Below are 15,852 nucleotides of genomic sequence, written 5' to 3'. Positions count from 1 at the left end.
TGAGACCACAGATACTGCATATGGCCTGAAAGGAAAGAATAAAGGCTAAAGTCACTTATTGTTTTTATAAAACTAGTCATCTGCTTCAGGGCATTCAGGCATTCTCGTAAGACACAGTTTGTTCTTAAATAATCTCTCAGAAAAATAGAAAATGAAAATCACTATACAACACTGCAAAACTGGATAGATAAAATATATGTCTTTCTTTGTTTCACAGACTCAAGGCGACAGAGAAAAAAGGAAAGCTTGCCGGCTCAATAAATAAAATACTCATTGCTACTCATTGGTAACTGCTCCATGGAATGCAAGAACTGTGAGACATTCAGTTCAAACTTTGTTACATTGTATGACTAGAGGAAGCTCCCTTTTTAACCCACACAACTTAAACTCAGCTGTGGTGAAAAGGTAGTAAACACTAAAACATATCAAATGAAACCAACTGAATTACATAAAAACAACATTTGTGAGATTTTTTTTTATTTTTAATGGGCACCTCTAATAATTGTTTCGCCCAATACCACTGAACAGTCCATAGACATGCAGATTGGTGCGTGGTTAGTAACACCGCAGTAGTTAGTCAAAGAGACTGGACAGTGCTACAGCGTGAGAAAGGAGTGGGGTGCACAGACCACAGATCAAGAGAGAAGGAAGGATATGCAAATGCAGTGAGCAGGCCCAGAGTGGGAGAAGTGTCGGGAGGGGGCAGCTCTACTCCTAAGAGGCCAGATGGGCCCGAGGACTTCTCTTACCAAAAGGAGAAGGAGGGCTGTCGACCTGGAAAGGGCATAAATCAAGACCTACAGGAACCCAAAACCAGATTATTATAAACTGAGGGGGAGAAAAGCAGGTGTAATAAAATGCTAATGCTATCGATACTACTTGAAGCAGCTCAATGTGATGCCACACCATCTCGTCATAGTTGTGACATAATATCAACAACCATAACACGTCCTAGCACAGACCTGGGTTTGAATATTATTGGTTCTCTTTCAAATATGCAGGCATCAAGACAGGCCTTTCAAGTAAACTGTTCGAAAGCAAAAATAATGCACACAGACAGAAGGGTTGGCCAGAGTAGACACTGCAAACCAAGAGTATTATTCAATGTGCAATACAATACAAGTGAAGGAAAATGCCAAATCATAAGTAAAGATGCAACAGAGAAATTCCATAGGTTTTTGTGTATGGCGTTGACCTTGCTAGTGACAGGAAGAGTGCGTATTTGAGTGGGCAGAGGAGACAGGAAGTGGAGGCTGCCATTTTGGAGGAGGGGAGGGGTCTACCTGAGTCATTCCCCTGCTTCACCAGATCATCCGACAGCATTCCCAGGAGATCTGCATCCGTGCTCAGGACTTCCGGAAGGTCCACTAAGGGATCCTCGGAATTGGCTGGAGAAGGAGATGATATACATACCCCATAATGACAAAGCGAAAACAGGGTTTTAGAATTTTTTGCAAACGTATTAAAAATAAAAACATAAATACCTTATTAACAAAAGTATTCAGACCCTTTGCTATAAGACTAGAAAATGAGCTAAGGTGCATCCTGTTTCCATTGATTATCCTTGAGATGTTTCTACAACTTCATTGAAGTCCACCTGTGGTGAATTCAATTGTTGTGACATGATTTGGAAAGGCAGTGCATATCAGAGCAAAAATCAAGCCATGAGGTCAAAGGAATTGTCTGTCGAGCTTTGAGATAGGATTGTGTCGAGGCACAGATCTGAGGAAGGGTACCAAAACATTTCTGTAGCATTGAAAGTCTCCAAGAACACTGTGGCCTCCAAGCTCTTCCTAGAGCTTGGCGCCCAGCCAAACTGAGCAATCGGGGGAGGAGGGCCTTGGTCAGGGAGGCTACCAAGAACACGATGGTCACTCTGACAGAGCTCCAGAGTTCCTCTGTGGAGATGGGAGAACCTTCTAGAAGGACAACCATGTCTGCAGCACTCCACCAATCAGGCCTTTATGGTAGAGTGGCCAGACGGATGTCCCTCAGTAAAAGGCACAAGACAGGCACCTAAATGACTCTCAAACCATGAGAAACAAGATTCTCTGGTCTGATGAAACCAAGATCGAACTCTGTGGTTTGAATGCCAAGTGTCACGTTTGGAGTAAACCTGGCGCGATCCCTATTGTGAAGCATGGTGGTGGGAGAATCATGCTGTGGGGATGTTTTCAGCAGCAGGGACTGGGAGACTAGCCAGGATTGAGGGAAAGATGAACAGAGCAAAGTACAGAGAGATCCTTGATGAAAACCTGCTCCACAGTGCTCAGGACCTCAGTCTGGGGTGAAGGTTCACCTTCCAACAGGACAACGACCCTAAGCATAGAGCCAAGACAACGCAGGAGTGGCTTCGGGACAAGTCTCTGAAAGTCAGGACTTGAACACAATAGAACATATCTGGAGAGACTTGAAAATAGCTGTGCAGAGTTTGAGAGGATCTACAGAGAAGAATGGGAGAAATTACATGTGTGCAAAGGTGGTTGTAATCGCTGCCAAAGGTGCTTCAACAAAGTACTGAGTAAAGGATCTGAATACTTCTGTAAATGTGATTTTTTAAATTTGTTATACATTTGTACAAATTAAACAGTTTCTTTGTCATTATGGGGTATAGATTGATGAGAAAAAAAAAACAATTATATCAATTTTGGAATAAGTCAAGGGGTCTGAATACTTTCCAAATGCACTGTATATAGGCATACAGTATATGGTTTCCTAAATATCTAAGAGAACTAACACTGTCCAAGGACCATATTCAAACTAAAAGCTGGTGAATGTCTTCAAAACAAGCAAATCCTCAGAGTGATTAGTGTGCTTCCCTCTGCAACAAATAGCCTTGTGGTTAGAGCATTGGACTAGTAACCAGAAGATTGCGAGATCGAATCCCCGAACTGACAAGGTAAAAATCTGTCGTTCTGCCCCTGAACAAGGCAGTTAACCCACAGTTCCTAGGCCGTCATTGAAAATAAGAATTTGTTCTTAACTGACTTGCCTAGTTAAATAAAAGTGAAATAAAAATGGACGAGTGGGAGGGAAAATTGCGTTCTGAAGGATACTAGAGCAGGGGTCTTCAACGTTTTCAGGCATGAGAGCTACTTTTAAAACATGTCGCAAGCTCCTCATCTTTGTATAGCTTTCAAATAGGCACATTCTACTTCTACCTGCAACTCTTCCCCGGGTCCTTGGTGTCAATATAATGGTTAATAAACAGTATTTGGCATGACAGGGCCCATAACATTTTATTCTGTATTGACAAAGAAACCGATTTGAAGACAACAGGTAATGACATCACTGTGCACCAATGATATGACCACTGTTTCGTTGATTGACTGAATTTTAACCCAATGACCACTGATCGTCTTAAAATCTAGCTGGGTAGATAGCCAATGAGTATGTAATATGTAATGGTTATTTGTTGGAAGACCAACCCATGTAGTAAACTCCGACGTAAAGAGAGCCATTCGCTATTGAAGTTTTATACCGGAAGGAGCAATGCATATTACGCACAGCATTGTTTTGGTAAACGCACAGATTCAGCTGTTTATATATCAATCAGTATGGCGACTAAGTTAGGGAAAGCTAAATCTAAGTCTAGATATACAGATGTACACACAATTTTAGAATAAATTGATCGGGAAAGTAAGACAGAGATTGTTGTAGGACGATTCATTTAGCGATTCCCAAGTGGAGGAATATATAAACGGAGAGGACATCGTTTTGGACTGGTAAGTTCTTCTCATGCTAATGTCCTATGCGTGTTCCCAGTAGGCAACTGCAGCACTTTTCATAGCGTGTTGGAGTAGTGTGTAAATGACTGTATATGTGGAAAAGATGACTTAAGATGAGCAGACAGGATTGAAGATTGATGGGGGATGGTGGAATAAACTTGATGGGGGATGGTGGAATAAACTTGATGGGGGATGGTGGAATAAACTTGATGGGGGATGGTGGAATAAACTTGATGGTGGATGAAACATTGTGAATTTACAACTTTTGACAACAAAAAACTTGGTGAAAAACTTAAGGGAAATAGTACTGTTCATCTAGAGGAGGAGGGGGACCCAAACTAATACAAGGCCACTTTTTTTTTACATTCTGGGTTTGTTAGAAAGATGGCATTGAGACTGGGTTGATTGAGAGTCCATTGTGTATAAAAGAGAAAGCAAAAAAACATATTGGAGAAACACATTTTCTCTGCATGTAGAATAAAATTAACTTTTAGAAGAGGAGAGTCAACATGACAGCTCACCTCTGAGGAAGAACCTCTGTGTGTGTGTGAGAATGCGTCGGTGTGTGTGTGTAAGACAGGGAAAGTGACAGCTCGAGAAAGTGTGCAAGAGAGATGTGAACATACACAGTCCTCCTCCTTTTCTGGAGATGGGTATGGTAGTCGAGGTAGCGCTGAGCAGCGGATCTGAGGAGGGGTCCAGAAAGCTGGCGTTGACGCTGCGGGGTTTGGTCTCTGCATGGGCCCCTGAGATCTCCTCACAGAGCCCTGTGGTCACCAGGCCCGCCTGCCTGCTCTGCTTGCTCTTGTCCAGCAGCTCCTTTCCAAAGAAAGCCTCCTGGTAACAAAACACACAGTCAATGAGAAAGTGACCATGAGATACAGAGAACACATTCAGTAACACAACACACATCATTCACGCCCAAAATACATGACATGAAGCAAGTTTGTCTCTTTGGCTATGGCAGCAAAGGCAGCCTAATTCTTCTCTTTTGCAATTAATTGGTCTTTGGACAAATCAGATCAAATCTTCTGCCAATAATTGGGCAATTTATGAGAATTGGGATGCCAGTATAAACGCAGCCCTGGAGACAGAAGGTGGAATCCAGTTATGAATTCTAGATTTGAATGGAAATGAATAAGGGTTCAGTTCATAGTAATTAAACTCAAATACAGTATTTGAAAATACAATGCATACTGAACATTAATTAAGTAAAGCTACTAATAAACCAAAGGCTTATCAGGCTACGCTACTGCTAACCCAATAATTAATTGAATGGGTCTCCAGGCCCAGATTCCAGTGTGTTTTGTGTTTGTATTTTTTTTCTTCTCAGTGTTGCAGCACTCTATAGGCCCTAGTGTTATCCAGACACACACAGAAATAGTGAGGTGTGTATACAGTTGAAGTCGGAAGTTTAACCAAGGCAAGGTGACCGGAAACATGACTGAATACAAACAGTAGAGAGACAACGTAGAGTCACAATTCAACGGCTCAGACAAGAGGTATGTGGCAGGGTCTACAGTCAATCACGGATTACAAAAAGAAAACCAGCCCTGTCACGGACCAGGCAGACTAAATAACTTTTTTTACCGCTTTGAGGACAATATAGTGCCACTGACACGTCCCGCAAACAAAACCTGAGGACTCTCCTTCACTGCAGCCGACGTGAGTAAAACATTTAAACGTGTCAACCCTCGCAAGGCTGCAGGCCAAGACGGCATCCCCAGCCGCGCCCTCAGAGCATGCGCAGACCAGCTGGCTGGTGTGTTTACAGACATATTCAATCAATCCTTATCCCAGTCTGCTGTTCCCACATGCTTCAAGAGGGCCACCATTGTCCCTGTTCCCAAGAAAGCTAAGGTAACTGAGCTAGCACTCACTTCCATCATCATGAAGTGCTTTGAGAGACTAGTCAAGGACCATATCACCTCCACCCTACCTGGCACCCTAGAGCCACTCCAATTTGCTTACCGCCCAAATAGGTCCACAGACGACGCAATCTCAACCACACTGCACACTGCCCTAACCCATTTGGACAAGAGGAATACCTATGTGAGAATGCTGTTCATCGACGACAGCTCAGCATTTAACACGATAGTACCCTCCAAACTCGTCATCAAGCTCCAGACCCTGGGTCTCGACCCCGCCCTGTGCAACTGGGTACTGGACTTCCTGACGGGCCACCCCAGGTGGTGAGGGTAGGTAACAACATCTCCACCCCGCTGATCCTCAACACTGGGGCCCCACAAGGGTGAATTCTGAGCCCTCTCCTGTACTTCGTGTTCACCCACGACTGCGTGGCCATGCACGCCTCCAACTCAAATCATCAAGTTTGTGGACGACACTACAGTGGTAGGCTTGATTATCAACAACGACGAGATGGCCTACCTTGAGGAGGTGAGGGCCCTCGGAGTGTGGTGTCAGGAAAATAACCTCACACTCAACGTGAACAAAACGAGATGATTGTGGACTTCAGGAAACAGCAGAGGGAGCACCCCCCTATCCACATCGATAGAACAGTAGTGGAGAGGGTAGTAAGTTAAGTTCCTCGGCATACACATCACAAACAAACTGAATTGGTCCACCCACACAGACAGCGTCGTGAAGAAGGCGAAGCAGCGCCTCTTCAACCTCAGGAGGCTGAAGAAATTCGGCTTGTCACCAAAAGCACTCACAAACTTCTACAGATGCACAATCGAGAGCATCCTGTCGGGCTCTATCACCGCCTGGTACGGCAACTGCTCCGCCCACAACCGTAAGGCTCTCCAGAGGGTAGTGAGGTCTGCACAACGCATCACCGGGGGCAAACTACCAGCCCTCCAGGACACCTACACCACCCGATGTCACAGGAAGGCCATCAAAATCATCAAGGACAACAACCACCCGAGCCACTGCCAGTTCACCCCGCTATCATCCAGAAGGCGAGGTCAGTACAGGTGCATCAAAGCAGGGACCGAGAGACTGAAAAACAGCTTCTATCTCAAGGCCATCAGATTGTTAAACAGCCACCACTAACATTGAGTGGCTGCTGCCAACACACTGACTCAACTCCAGCCACTTTAATAATGGGAATGGATGGAAATTGATGTAAAATATATCACTAGCCACTTTAAACAATGCTACTTGATATGTTTACATACTCAACATTTCTCATCTCATATGTATATACTGTACTCTATATCATCTACTGCATCTTTATGTAATACATGTATCACTAGCCACTTTAAACTATGCCACTTTGTTTACATACACTACATTACTCATCATTGGGGCGGCAGGGTAGCCTAGTGGTTAGAGCGTTGGACTAGTAACCGGAAGGTTGCAAGTTCAAATCCCCGAGCTGTCGTTCTGCCCCTGAACAGGCAGTCATTGAAAATAAGAATTTGTTCTTAACTGACTAGCCTAGTTAAATAAAGGTTAAAAAAAAATGTATATACTGTACTTGATACTATCTACTGCATCTTGCCTATGCCGTTCTGTACCATCACTCATTCATATATCTTTATGTACATATTCTTTATCCCTTTACACTTGTGTGTATAAGGTAGTAGTTTTGGAATTGTTAGGTTAGATTACTCATTGGTTATTACTGCATTGTCGGAACTAGAAGCAAAAGCATTTCGCTACACTCGCATTAACATCTGCTAACATCTGCTAACCATGTATGTGACCATGTATGTGACAAATAAATGTGATTTGAAGTTTACATACACCTTAGCCAAATGGATTTAAACTCAGTATTTCACAATCCTTGACATTTAATCCTAGTAAAAATTCCCTGTCTTAGGTCAGTTAGGATCAACACTTTATTTTAAGAATGTGAAATATATATACCTTGACTCCAATACCTTGACTTTGTCAATACCTTGATGTCTTGAATATGTCTTGAATATGTCCACAATTTTCCTCCCTCATGATGGCATCTATTTTGTGAAGTGCACGAGTCCCTCCTACAGCAAAGCAACCCCCTAACATGATGCTGCCACCCCAGTGCTTCACGGTTGGGATGTTTTTCTTCGGCTTGCAAGCCTCCCCATTTTTACACCAAACATAACAATGGTCATTATTGCCAAACCGTTATATTTTTTGCTTCATCAGTTGCAAACTGTAGTCTGGCTTTTTTATGGCGGTTTTGGAGCAGTGGCTTCTTCCTTACTGAGCGGCCTTTCAGGCTATGTCGATATAGGACCCGTTTTACTGTGGATATAGATACTTTTGTACCGGTTTCCTCCAGCATCTTCACAAGGTCCTTTGCTGTTGTTCTGGGATTGATTTGCACTTTTCGCACCAATGTACGTTCATCTCTAGGAGACAGAGCGCTTCTCTTTCCTGAGCGGTACGACAGCTGCGTGGTCCCATGGTGTTTATACTTGCGTACTATTGTTTGTACAGATGAACGTGGTACCTTCAGGCATTTGGAAATTGCTAATTTTTTTCTGAGGTCTGATTTCTTTAGAGTTTCCCATAATGTCAAGAAGAGGCACTGAGTTTGAAGGTAGGCCTTGAAATACATCTACCGGGTACACCTCCAATTGACACAAATTATGTAAATTAGCCTATCAGAAGCTCCTAAAGCCATGACATAATTTTCTGTAATTTTCCAAGTTGTTTAAAGGTCCAGTCAACTTAGTGTATGTAAACTTCTGACCCACTGGAATTGTGATACAGTGAATTATAAGTCAAATAATCTGCCTGTAAACAATTGTTGGAAAAATTACTTGTGTCATGCACAAAGTAGGTGTCCTAACCGACTTGCCAAAACTATAGTTTGTTAACAAGAAATTTGTGGAGTGGTTGTAAAACGAGTTTTAATGACTCCAACCTAAGTGTATGTAAACTTCTGACTTCAACTGTATCTAGATTCCTACTGTACAGTGACCAACTGGAATCTAATGTGACATGGCAAGAGCTACATGCATGCATTCTCTAGAGAGAGGCCTGGTTACATAGAAGCTGAGAAACACACAACACCATATAAAGATGCAACCATATAAAGTCAACTCATAGTTCCACAAAAATAGAAAGTTGACTCAAATCACTGATATAGCAACTAGAATCACTGATATAGCAACTCTTCTTGTAAAAACCTAGTGGCTGTACAAATCAATGTCTTGGATAGAATGTGATTCCGATATGAGAATTGCCCTAAACCTGTACAAAGCCATACAAATAAACAGACAACCTCACAGAAAGCCTGAACTCAGTGGCGACACGTTGTACCGCTGGCTGGGCCGCTACGTGTTTAAGTCACTAGTGCTTCCAACATGTCTAACGGCTCCAAAACTATCAATGTGACTGCTCCCTGCTGTGGTAAAACATTAAAAAGGCTAATGTGCCGGGTATTTAAATAATTGATTAAAGTCGTTCCTCTGGTGAGGAACTTTAAATAAAAATTTTAAGCGCGGCGTACAAGAAAGCCCAAAGTGACAGCTGGTGCGCTTAACGCATGGCTGCTCCCCCGAACCCTGAACATGCCGGGTCTTTTAAAGGTGTGGCGTGGCACAGAGGGGGCAACGTCTCTCTGAGAAGACTTTCGCTTCAGGGATTTTTTTAAATATCATGACAGTAATACATCTGAGAAGGGGGCAACATGCAACTTATGAAGTGCTGGTTGAAATGGGTGGTGAAAGAAAGTTGCTACTGGTAAATGCTTGGTAGATGTCTTATAGAATATGCACTATTCTAATGTGGTACAAGAACATGATTTGGGACAATGACGTATTTGCTAAAATGGTTCATACAGATGTGGGATTTTAAATTTGATCAGTATTATTGCAGCAACATAATCATGCCGCAACAATTTTAAGGTTTAGTCCATAATGTTGCTTGATTGGTAGTTAGGCTACATTAAACTGGCAATACTGTTAATATAACTAACTGTGTGTTAGTGCAAGTTTTCAGTTAATTTATGTAAATCATGAAGCTCATCTGCATTGCAGGAAATTCTCAGCAACAGAAGTGTGATAAAATTAAGATCCTACATCTGTACAAAGACAATCAAGCACCTCAGTGTGATTAGGTGATTTTATGCATACTGTACCGGTGACCTTTTCCTATAAATCGATCAATAAGACAGTGTATGATAACAGAATCAAAATGAACATTTTAGACCAATACTGATATCATTAGTGTACATGTGACTGAAAGTCACCTGCAGGTACGAAGGGAACTCCTCTTCCAGTTTGGTTCTCTTTTTGCGGTATCTTTTCTTGACCTTCTCCAGACATTCAGACACTGGTGGGGTCTCCTCCGCTTGAGTACTCTCCGTCTTGTTCCACCCTGCAACACACAGACAGGAGGTCACAACCTCAAAGTAACAGTCAGGGAAATGCCTTATTACTGGGTTAAGTGTTGGATTTGATAGTCTGCCTGGAGTGTCAGATGGGTGGGACTTGCACTTTAGGGACTATTCCATTTGCTTACCTTCCTCTTTGCACATTGGGTTCTCAGGTAACGATCCTGTTGAGTATTTCCTGGATAGGGATCGCTTGGCTTTCTCTTGTCCCGTCCTGCTTCTCTGGCGGACCATAAACCCTCCAATACCTTGCCGGGAGACAAGTGGGAGGGAGGAGATATATGACAGCAATTTATGTCACCGGGGCCCTAATTATGTTAGACAGATGAGGGTCTTTCAGTCCAATTCCTGGCATTAATCTTAATTACTCAGTGACCTATGAGCACAGAGACTGAGGGGAGATGTGAGTGAGCGAGAGACTTTCACTCTGGTCAATACACAATGACAGAGTGCATGAGTGAGAGACCAAGTCGCTTGGGATAAAATTGTCTGCTAAATGGCATATTATTATATTATATATTAAAATGTGTGAGAGAGCAAACGTAAGAGAGTGAGTGTGTAAGAGTGTTTGGGGAACTTATCTCCTAGCCACTAGACCTGAGAGACAGAGTGTGAGAGAGAAAGAAGGGAGCATTTCGGGTGAGCCTATTTCTGGATAGCTTTGGTACTGAGAGAGAAGCCCCTATGGTCTGGAAGCAGACAAACAGAGCCTTCCAGCCTTCCTTAAGCTGCCGCAGTGCAAGAGAGGGGAGACTTGATGATTTATGTGCAGGGAAAAGAGAGGAAACAGCCGTTTGAATTCAGAGTTGCCAGGATACCGCCCCCTTATGAGAAGTACAACTCAGAGCATTCAATGGATAACCAACTCTCGTCATCTGTGCTAAATAAGAACACCAAGATATGAGATGCTATTACCACCAGTAAGGCACCATACACTAGACTTAAAATAGCCAAAATACAAAACATACAACATCATGTAGCCTAGCGGTTAAGAGCGATGGGCCAGTAACCAAAAGGTTGCTGGTTCAAACCCCCGAGATTACTAGATGAAAAATCTGTCGATGTGCCCTTGAGCAAGGCACATAACCCTAATTGCTCCTGTAAGTCGCTCTGGATAAGAGTATCTGCTAAATTACTAAAACTTACATTTTAACACCATTGAAAAACTACTTTAATCTTGCAATGAACAACTTCATTAAACATTATTTAAGACAATTATCATATGAAAGAGGTTCACAATCAAGTAATAGCGCCACAGTATACCCCATAATAATAGCTTTGTAATCCACCTTAAATGACGCAGTAAACATACATTATTTGTGTGATACTGGTATGTTATTTGTGAGAATGTCTGCAGCCACTTGCCTCTGTTCACTAGAGCAGGGTGGAAATAAAATGTCTCCACTGTGACAGTTCATAACAAGTGACCTGGCAAACAGGAGAGACACACCCCTTCTCCATCTCTCCCCACCAATTCTCCTTCACTCCCGCCCTGTCAAACCCAGCTACTTGACATGGGTGAGAGCTTGTGACTCTCTGGCATAGACATTTGCATACTGTACACACATTCATGCATGCTTACACACACACCGCATTTTAACAGACAGCCCAATTCTGATATTTGTTCCCACTAATTGGTCTTTTGACTGATGTGAGGAGATCTGATTTGATTGGTAAAAAGACTTGGGAATGTGCACAAACTTCCGACTTCAACTGTATATACAGTGCCTTGCGAAAGTATTCGGCCCCCTTGAACTTTGCGACCTTTTTCCACATTTCAGGCTTCAAACAAAGATATAAAACTGTATTTTTTTGTTAAGAATCAACAACAAGTGGGACACAATCATGAAGTGGAACGACATTTATTGGATATTTCAAACTTTTTTAACAAATCAAAAACTGAAAAATTGGGCGTGCAAAATTATTCACCCCCCTTAAGTTAATACTTTGTAGCGCCACCTTTTGCTGCGATTACAGCTGTAAGTCGCTTGGGGTATGTCTCTATCAGTTTTGCACATCGAGAGACTGAAATGTTTTCCCCATTCCTCCTTGCAAAACAGCTCGAGCTCAGTGAGGTTGGATGGAGAGCATTTGTGAACAGCAGTTTTAAGTTCTTTCCACAGATTCTCGATTGGATTCAGGTCTGGACTTTGACTTGGCCATTCTAACACCTGGATATGTTTATTTTTGAACCATTCCATTGTAGATTTTGCTTTATGTTTTGGATCATTGTCTTGTTGGAAGACAAATCTCCGTCCCAGTCTCAGTTCTTTTGCAGACTCCATCAGGTTTTCTTCCAGAATGGTCCTGTATTTGGCTCCATCCATCTTCCCATCAATTTTAACCATCTTCCCTGTCCCTGCTGAAGAAAAGCAGGCCCAAACCATGATGCTGCCACCACCATGTTTGACAGTGGGGATGGTGTGTTCAGCTGTGTTGCTTTTACGCCAAACATAACATTTTGCATTGTTGCCAAAAAGTTCAATTTTGGTTTCATCTGACCAGAGCACCTTCTTCCACATGTTTGGTGTCTCTCCCAGGTGGCTTGTGGCAAACTTTAAACGACACTTTTTATGGATATCTTTAAGAAATGGCTTTCTTCTTGCCACTCTTCCATAAAGGCCAAATTTGTGCAATATACGACTGATTGTTGTCCTATGGACAGAGTCTCCCACCTCAGCTGTAGATCTCTGCAGTTCATCCAGAGTGATCATGGGCCTCTTGGCTGCATCTCTGATCAGTCTTCTCCTTGTATGAGCTGAAAGTTTAGAGGGACGGCCAGGTCTTGGTAGATTTGCAGTGGTCTGATACTCCTTCCATTTCAATATTATCGCTTGCACAGTGCTCCTTGGGATGTTTAAAGCTTGGGAAATCTTTTTGTATCCAAATACGGCTTTAAACTTCTTCACAACAGTATCTCGGACCTGCCTGGTGTGTTCCTTGTTCTTCATGATGCTCTCTGCGCTTTTAACGGACCTCTGAGACTATCACAGTGCAGGTGCATTTATACGGAGACTTGATTACACACAGGTGGATTGTATTTATCATCATTAGTCATTTAGGTCAACATTGGATCATTCAGAGATCCTCACTGAACTTCTGGAGAGAGTTTGCGGCACTGAAAGTAAAGGGGCTGAATAATTTTGCACGCCCAATTTTTCAGTTTTTGATTTGTTAAAAAAGTTTGAAATATCCAATAAATGTCATTCCACTTCATGATTGTGTCCCACTTGTTGTTGATTCTTCACAAAAAAATACAGTTTTATATCTTTATGTTTGAAGCCTGAAATGTGGCAAAAGGTCGCAAAGTTCAAGGGGGCCGAATACTTTCGCAAGGCACTGTACACACACACACACACAAAGTTGAAGTCAGAAGTTTACATACACCTTAGCCAAATACATTTACACTCAGTTCTTCACAATTCCTGACATTTAATTTGAGTAAAAAATCCCTGTTTTAGGTCAGTTAGGATCAACACTTTATTTTAAGAATGTAACATGTCAGAAAAATAGTTGAGAGCATGATTTATTTCAGCTTCTATTTCACATTCCCAGAAGGTCAGAAGTTGACACACTCAATTAGTATTTGGTAGTATTGCCTTCAAAGGGTTTTGGCCCATTTCCTCCTGACAGAGCTGGTGTAACTGAGTCAGGTTTGTAGGCCTCCTTGCTCGCACACACTTTTTCAGTTCTGCTCACAGATTTTCTATAGGATTGAGGTCAGGGCTTTGTGATGGCCATTCCAATACCTTGACTTTGTTGTCCTCAAGCTATTTTGCCACAACTTTGGAAGTATGCTTGGGGTCATTGTCCATTTGGAAGACCCATTTGCGACCAAGCTTCAACTGATGTCTTGAGATGTTACTTCAATATATCCACAATTTTCCTCTCTCATGATGGAATCTATTTTGTTAGGTGCACCAGTCCCTCCTGCAGCAAAGCACCCTCACAACATGATACTGCCACCCCAGTGCTTCACGGGTGAGATGGTGTTTTTTTGGCTTGCAAGCCTCCCCCATTTTCCTCCCAACATAACGATGGTCATTATGGCCAAACAGTTCTATTTTTGTTTCATCAGACCAGAGGACATTTCTCCAAAAAGTATGATCTTTGCCCCCATGTGCAGTTGAAAACCATAGTCTGGCTTTTTTATGGAAGTCTTCCTTGCTGAGCGGCCTTTCAGGCTATGTCGATATAGGACTTGTTTTACTATGGATATAGATACTTTTATACCCGTTTCCTTCAGCATCTTCACAAGGTCCATTTCTGTTGTTCTGGGATTGTTTTGCACTTTTCACACCAAAGTACGTTCATCTCTAGGAAACAGAACACTTCTCCTTCCTGAGCTGTATGACGGCTGCGTGGTCCCATGGCGTTTATACTTGCGTACTATTGTTTGTACAGATGAATGTGGTACCTTCAGGTGTATTGGAAATTGCTCCCAAGGATGAACCAGACTTGTGGAGGTCTACAATATTTTTCTGAGGTCTTGGCTGATTTCTTTTGATTTTCCCATGATTTCAAGCAAAAAGGCACTCAGTTTGAAGGTAGGCCTTGAAATACATCCACAGATACACCTCCAATGGACTCAAATGATGTCAATTAGCCTATCAGAAGCTTCTAAAGCCATTACATAATTTTCTGGAATTTTTCAAGCTGTTTAAATGCACAGTCAACTTAGTGTATATGTAAACTTATGACCCACAATTATGATACAGTGATAAGTGAAATAATCTGTCTGCAAACAATTGTTGGAATGTCCAAACCGACTTGCTAAAACTATAGTTTGTTAACAAGAAATTTGTGGAGTGGTTGAAAAACAAGTTTTAATGACTCCAACCTAAGTGTATGTAAACTTCCGACTTCAACTGTATATAGACAGGCAAATGAAAAGGTCATATATAAACACAATTTCCAGGTGTTTTTTTCAGTAGGACATTATTCGATTGAGTATATATATATATATATGAGTCAATGTTATTTTTCCAGAGGACTCTTTCACATTCAGTGGGAGAGCTTCAAAGGGCCAATTCGCAGTTGAAACAAAGAGGACACCCCACCTCTGTTTTGGTAAAAGAAAACTGAGGGATGGGTCTGGAGAAATCTAACCACTCTCAAATTCATAGACAGATATGGATGTAAGGATTGACCATCCATAATAGAACATTTTTCGTTTTAACAATGTTTTGAGGCTATAGGGTTTTTACAATTACCATGTTTTACTCCAATTACCATGGAGTAAAACAATCTTACATTTTAGATTCTGCTGGGCTGTGTCAGCTCATGAGGCATTTATAAGTTATATTCTTCAAGAATCCATGGGCATACATAACATTTTTATGTCCAAAAATGCGCGTTTTGCACATTTAAAGTGGAACTGACGGCGTTTTAACTACTTGCAGATAAGAAACAGACAATCATAATATCAGTCAAAAATATCTAATTCCAAGTTTATGCTACAAAACCAACTTCATGAGGTTTTAAAATTATATTTGACTCAACATTCCATGACGTACACTAAAGTACTGTTGCCATCACTAACACAGACAGGCTGCTGCCTACATACAGACTTGAAATCATTGGCCACCATAATAAATGGATCTCTAGTCACTGTAATTATATTGACACATCTTGCATTTCTCATCTTACATGTATATACTGTATTTTCTACCATCATGCCTATGCCGCTCTGTAATTTCTCATATATTTATATATTCCTATTCCATTCCTTAGTTTTGTGTGTATTAGTTAGTTGTTGTGGAAATGTTAGATGACATGTTAGATTTTTCTCCACTGTTGGAACTAGAAGCACAAGTATTTCACTTCACT

At 41.8% G+C, this 15,852-nt stretch overlaps 1 protein-coding gene across 16 annotated transcripts in view; it reads right to left on the bottom strand.

Annotated features, from left to right (window-relative positions):
* The window catches only part of LOC110490933 (histone-lysine N-methyltransferase 2C), a 231,504-nt gene that overhangs the window by 60,034 nt on the left and 155,618 nt on the right, over window positions 1–15,852 (bottom strand). For 11 of the 16 annotated variants that reach the window (XM_090199401.1, XM_090199404.1, XM_090199405.1 and 8 more), the window contains 5 exons: window positions 10,152–10,271; window positions 9,880–10,007; window positions 4,355–4,565; window positions 1,284–1,388; window positions 750–797 (listed from right to left, as the gene is read on the bottom strand). In XM_090199401.1, the coding sequence (XP_090055527.1) occupies window positions 750–797; window positions 1,284–1,388; window positions 4,355–4,565; window positions 9,880–10,007; window positions 10,152–10,271 (612 nt within the window). The remainder of the gene's footprint in view (window positions 1–749; window positions 798–1,283; window positions 1,389–4,354; window positions 4,566–9,879; window positions 10,008–10,151; window positions 10,272–15,852) is intronic. The other 5 variants (XM_090199408.1, XM_090199412.1, XM_036945610.2 and 2 more) reach the window with 1 other exon arrangement.

This window comes from Oncorhynchus mykiss, chromosome 15 (assembly GCF_057628025.1).
Source record: "Oncorhynchus mykiss isolate SJ-2025 chromosome 15, ASM5762802v1, whole genome shotgun sequence".
Taxonomy (NCBI): Eukaryota; Metazoa; Chordata; class Actinopteri; order Salmoniformes; family Salmonidae; genus Oncorhynchus; species Oncorhynchus mykiss.
This window is presented reverse-complemented; position numbering and strand designations above follow the sequence as displayed.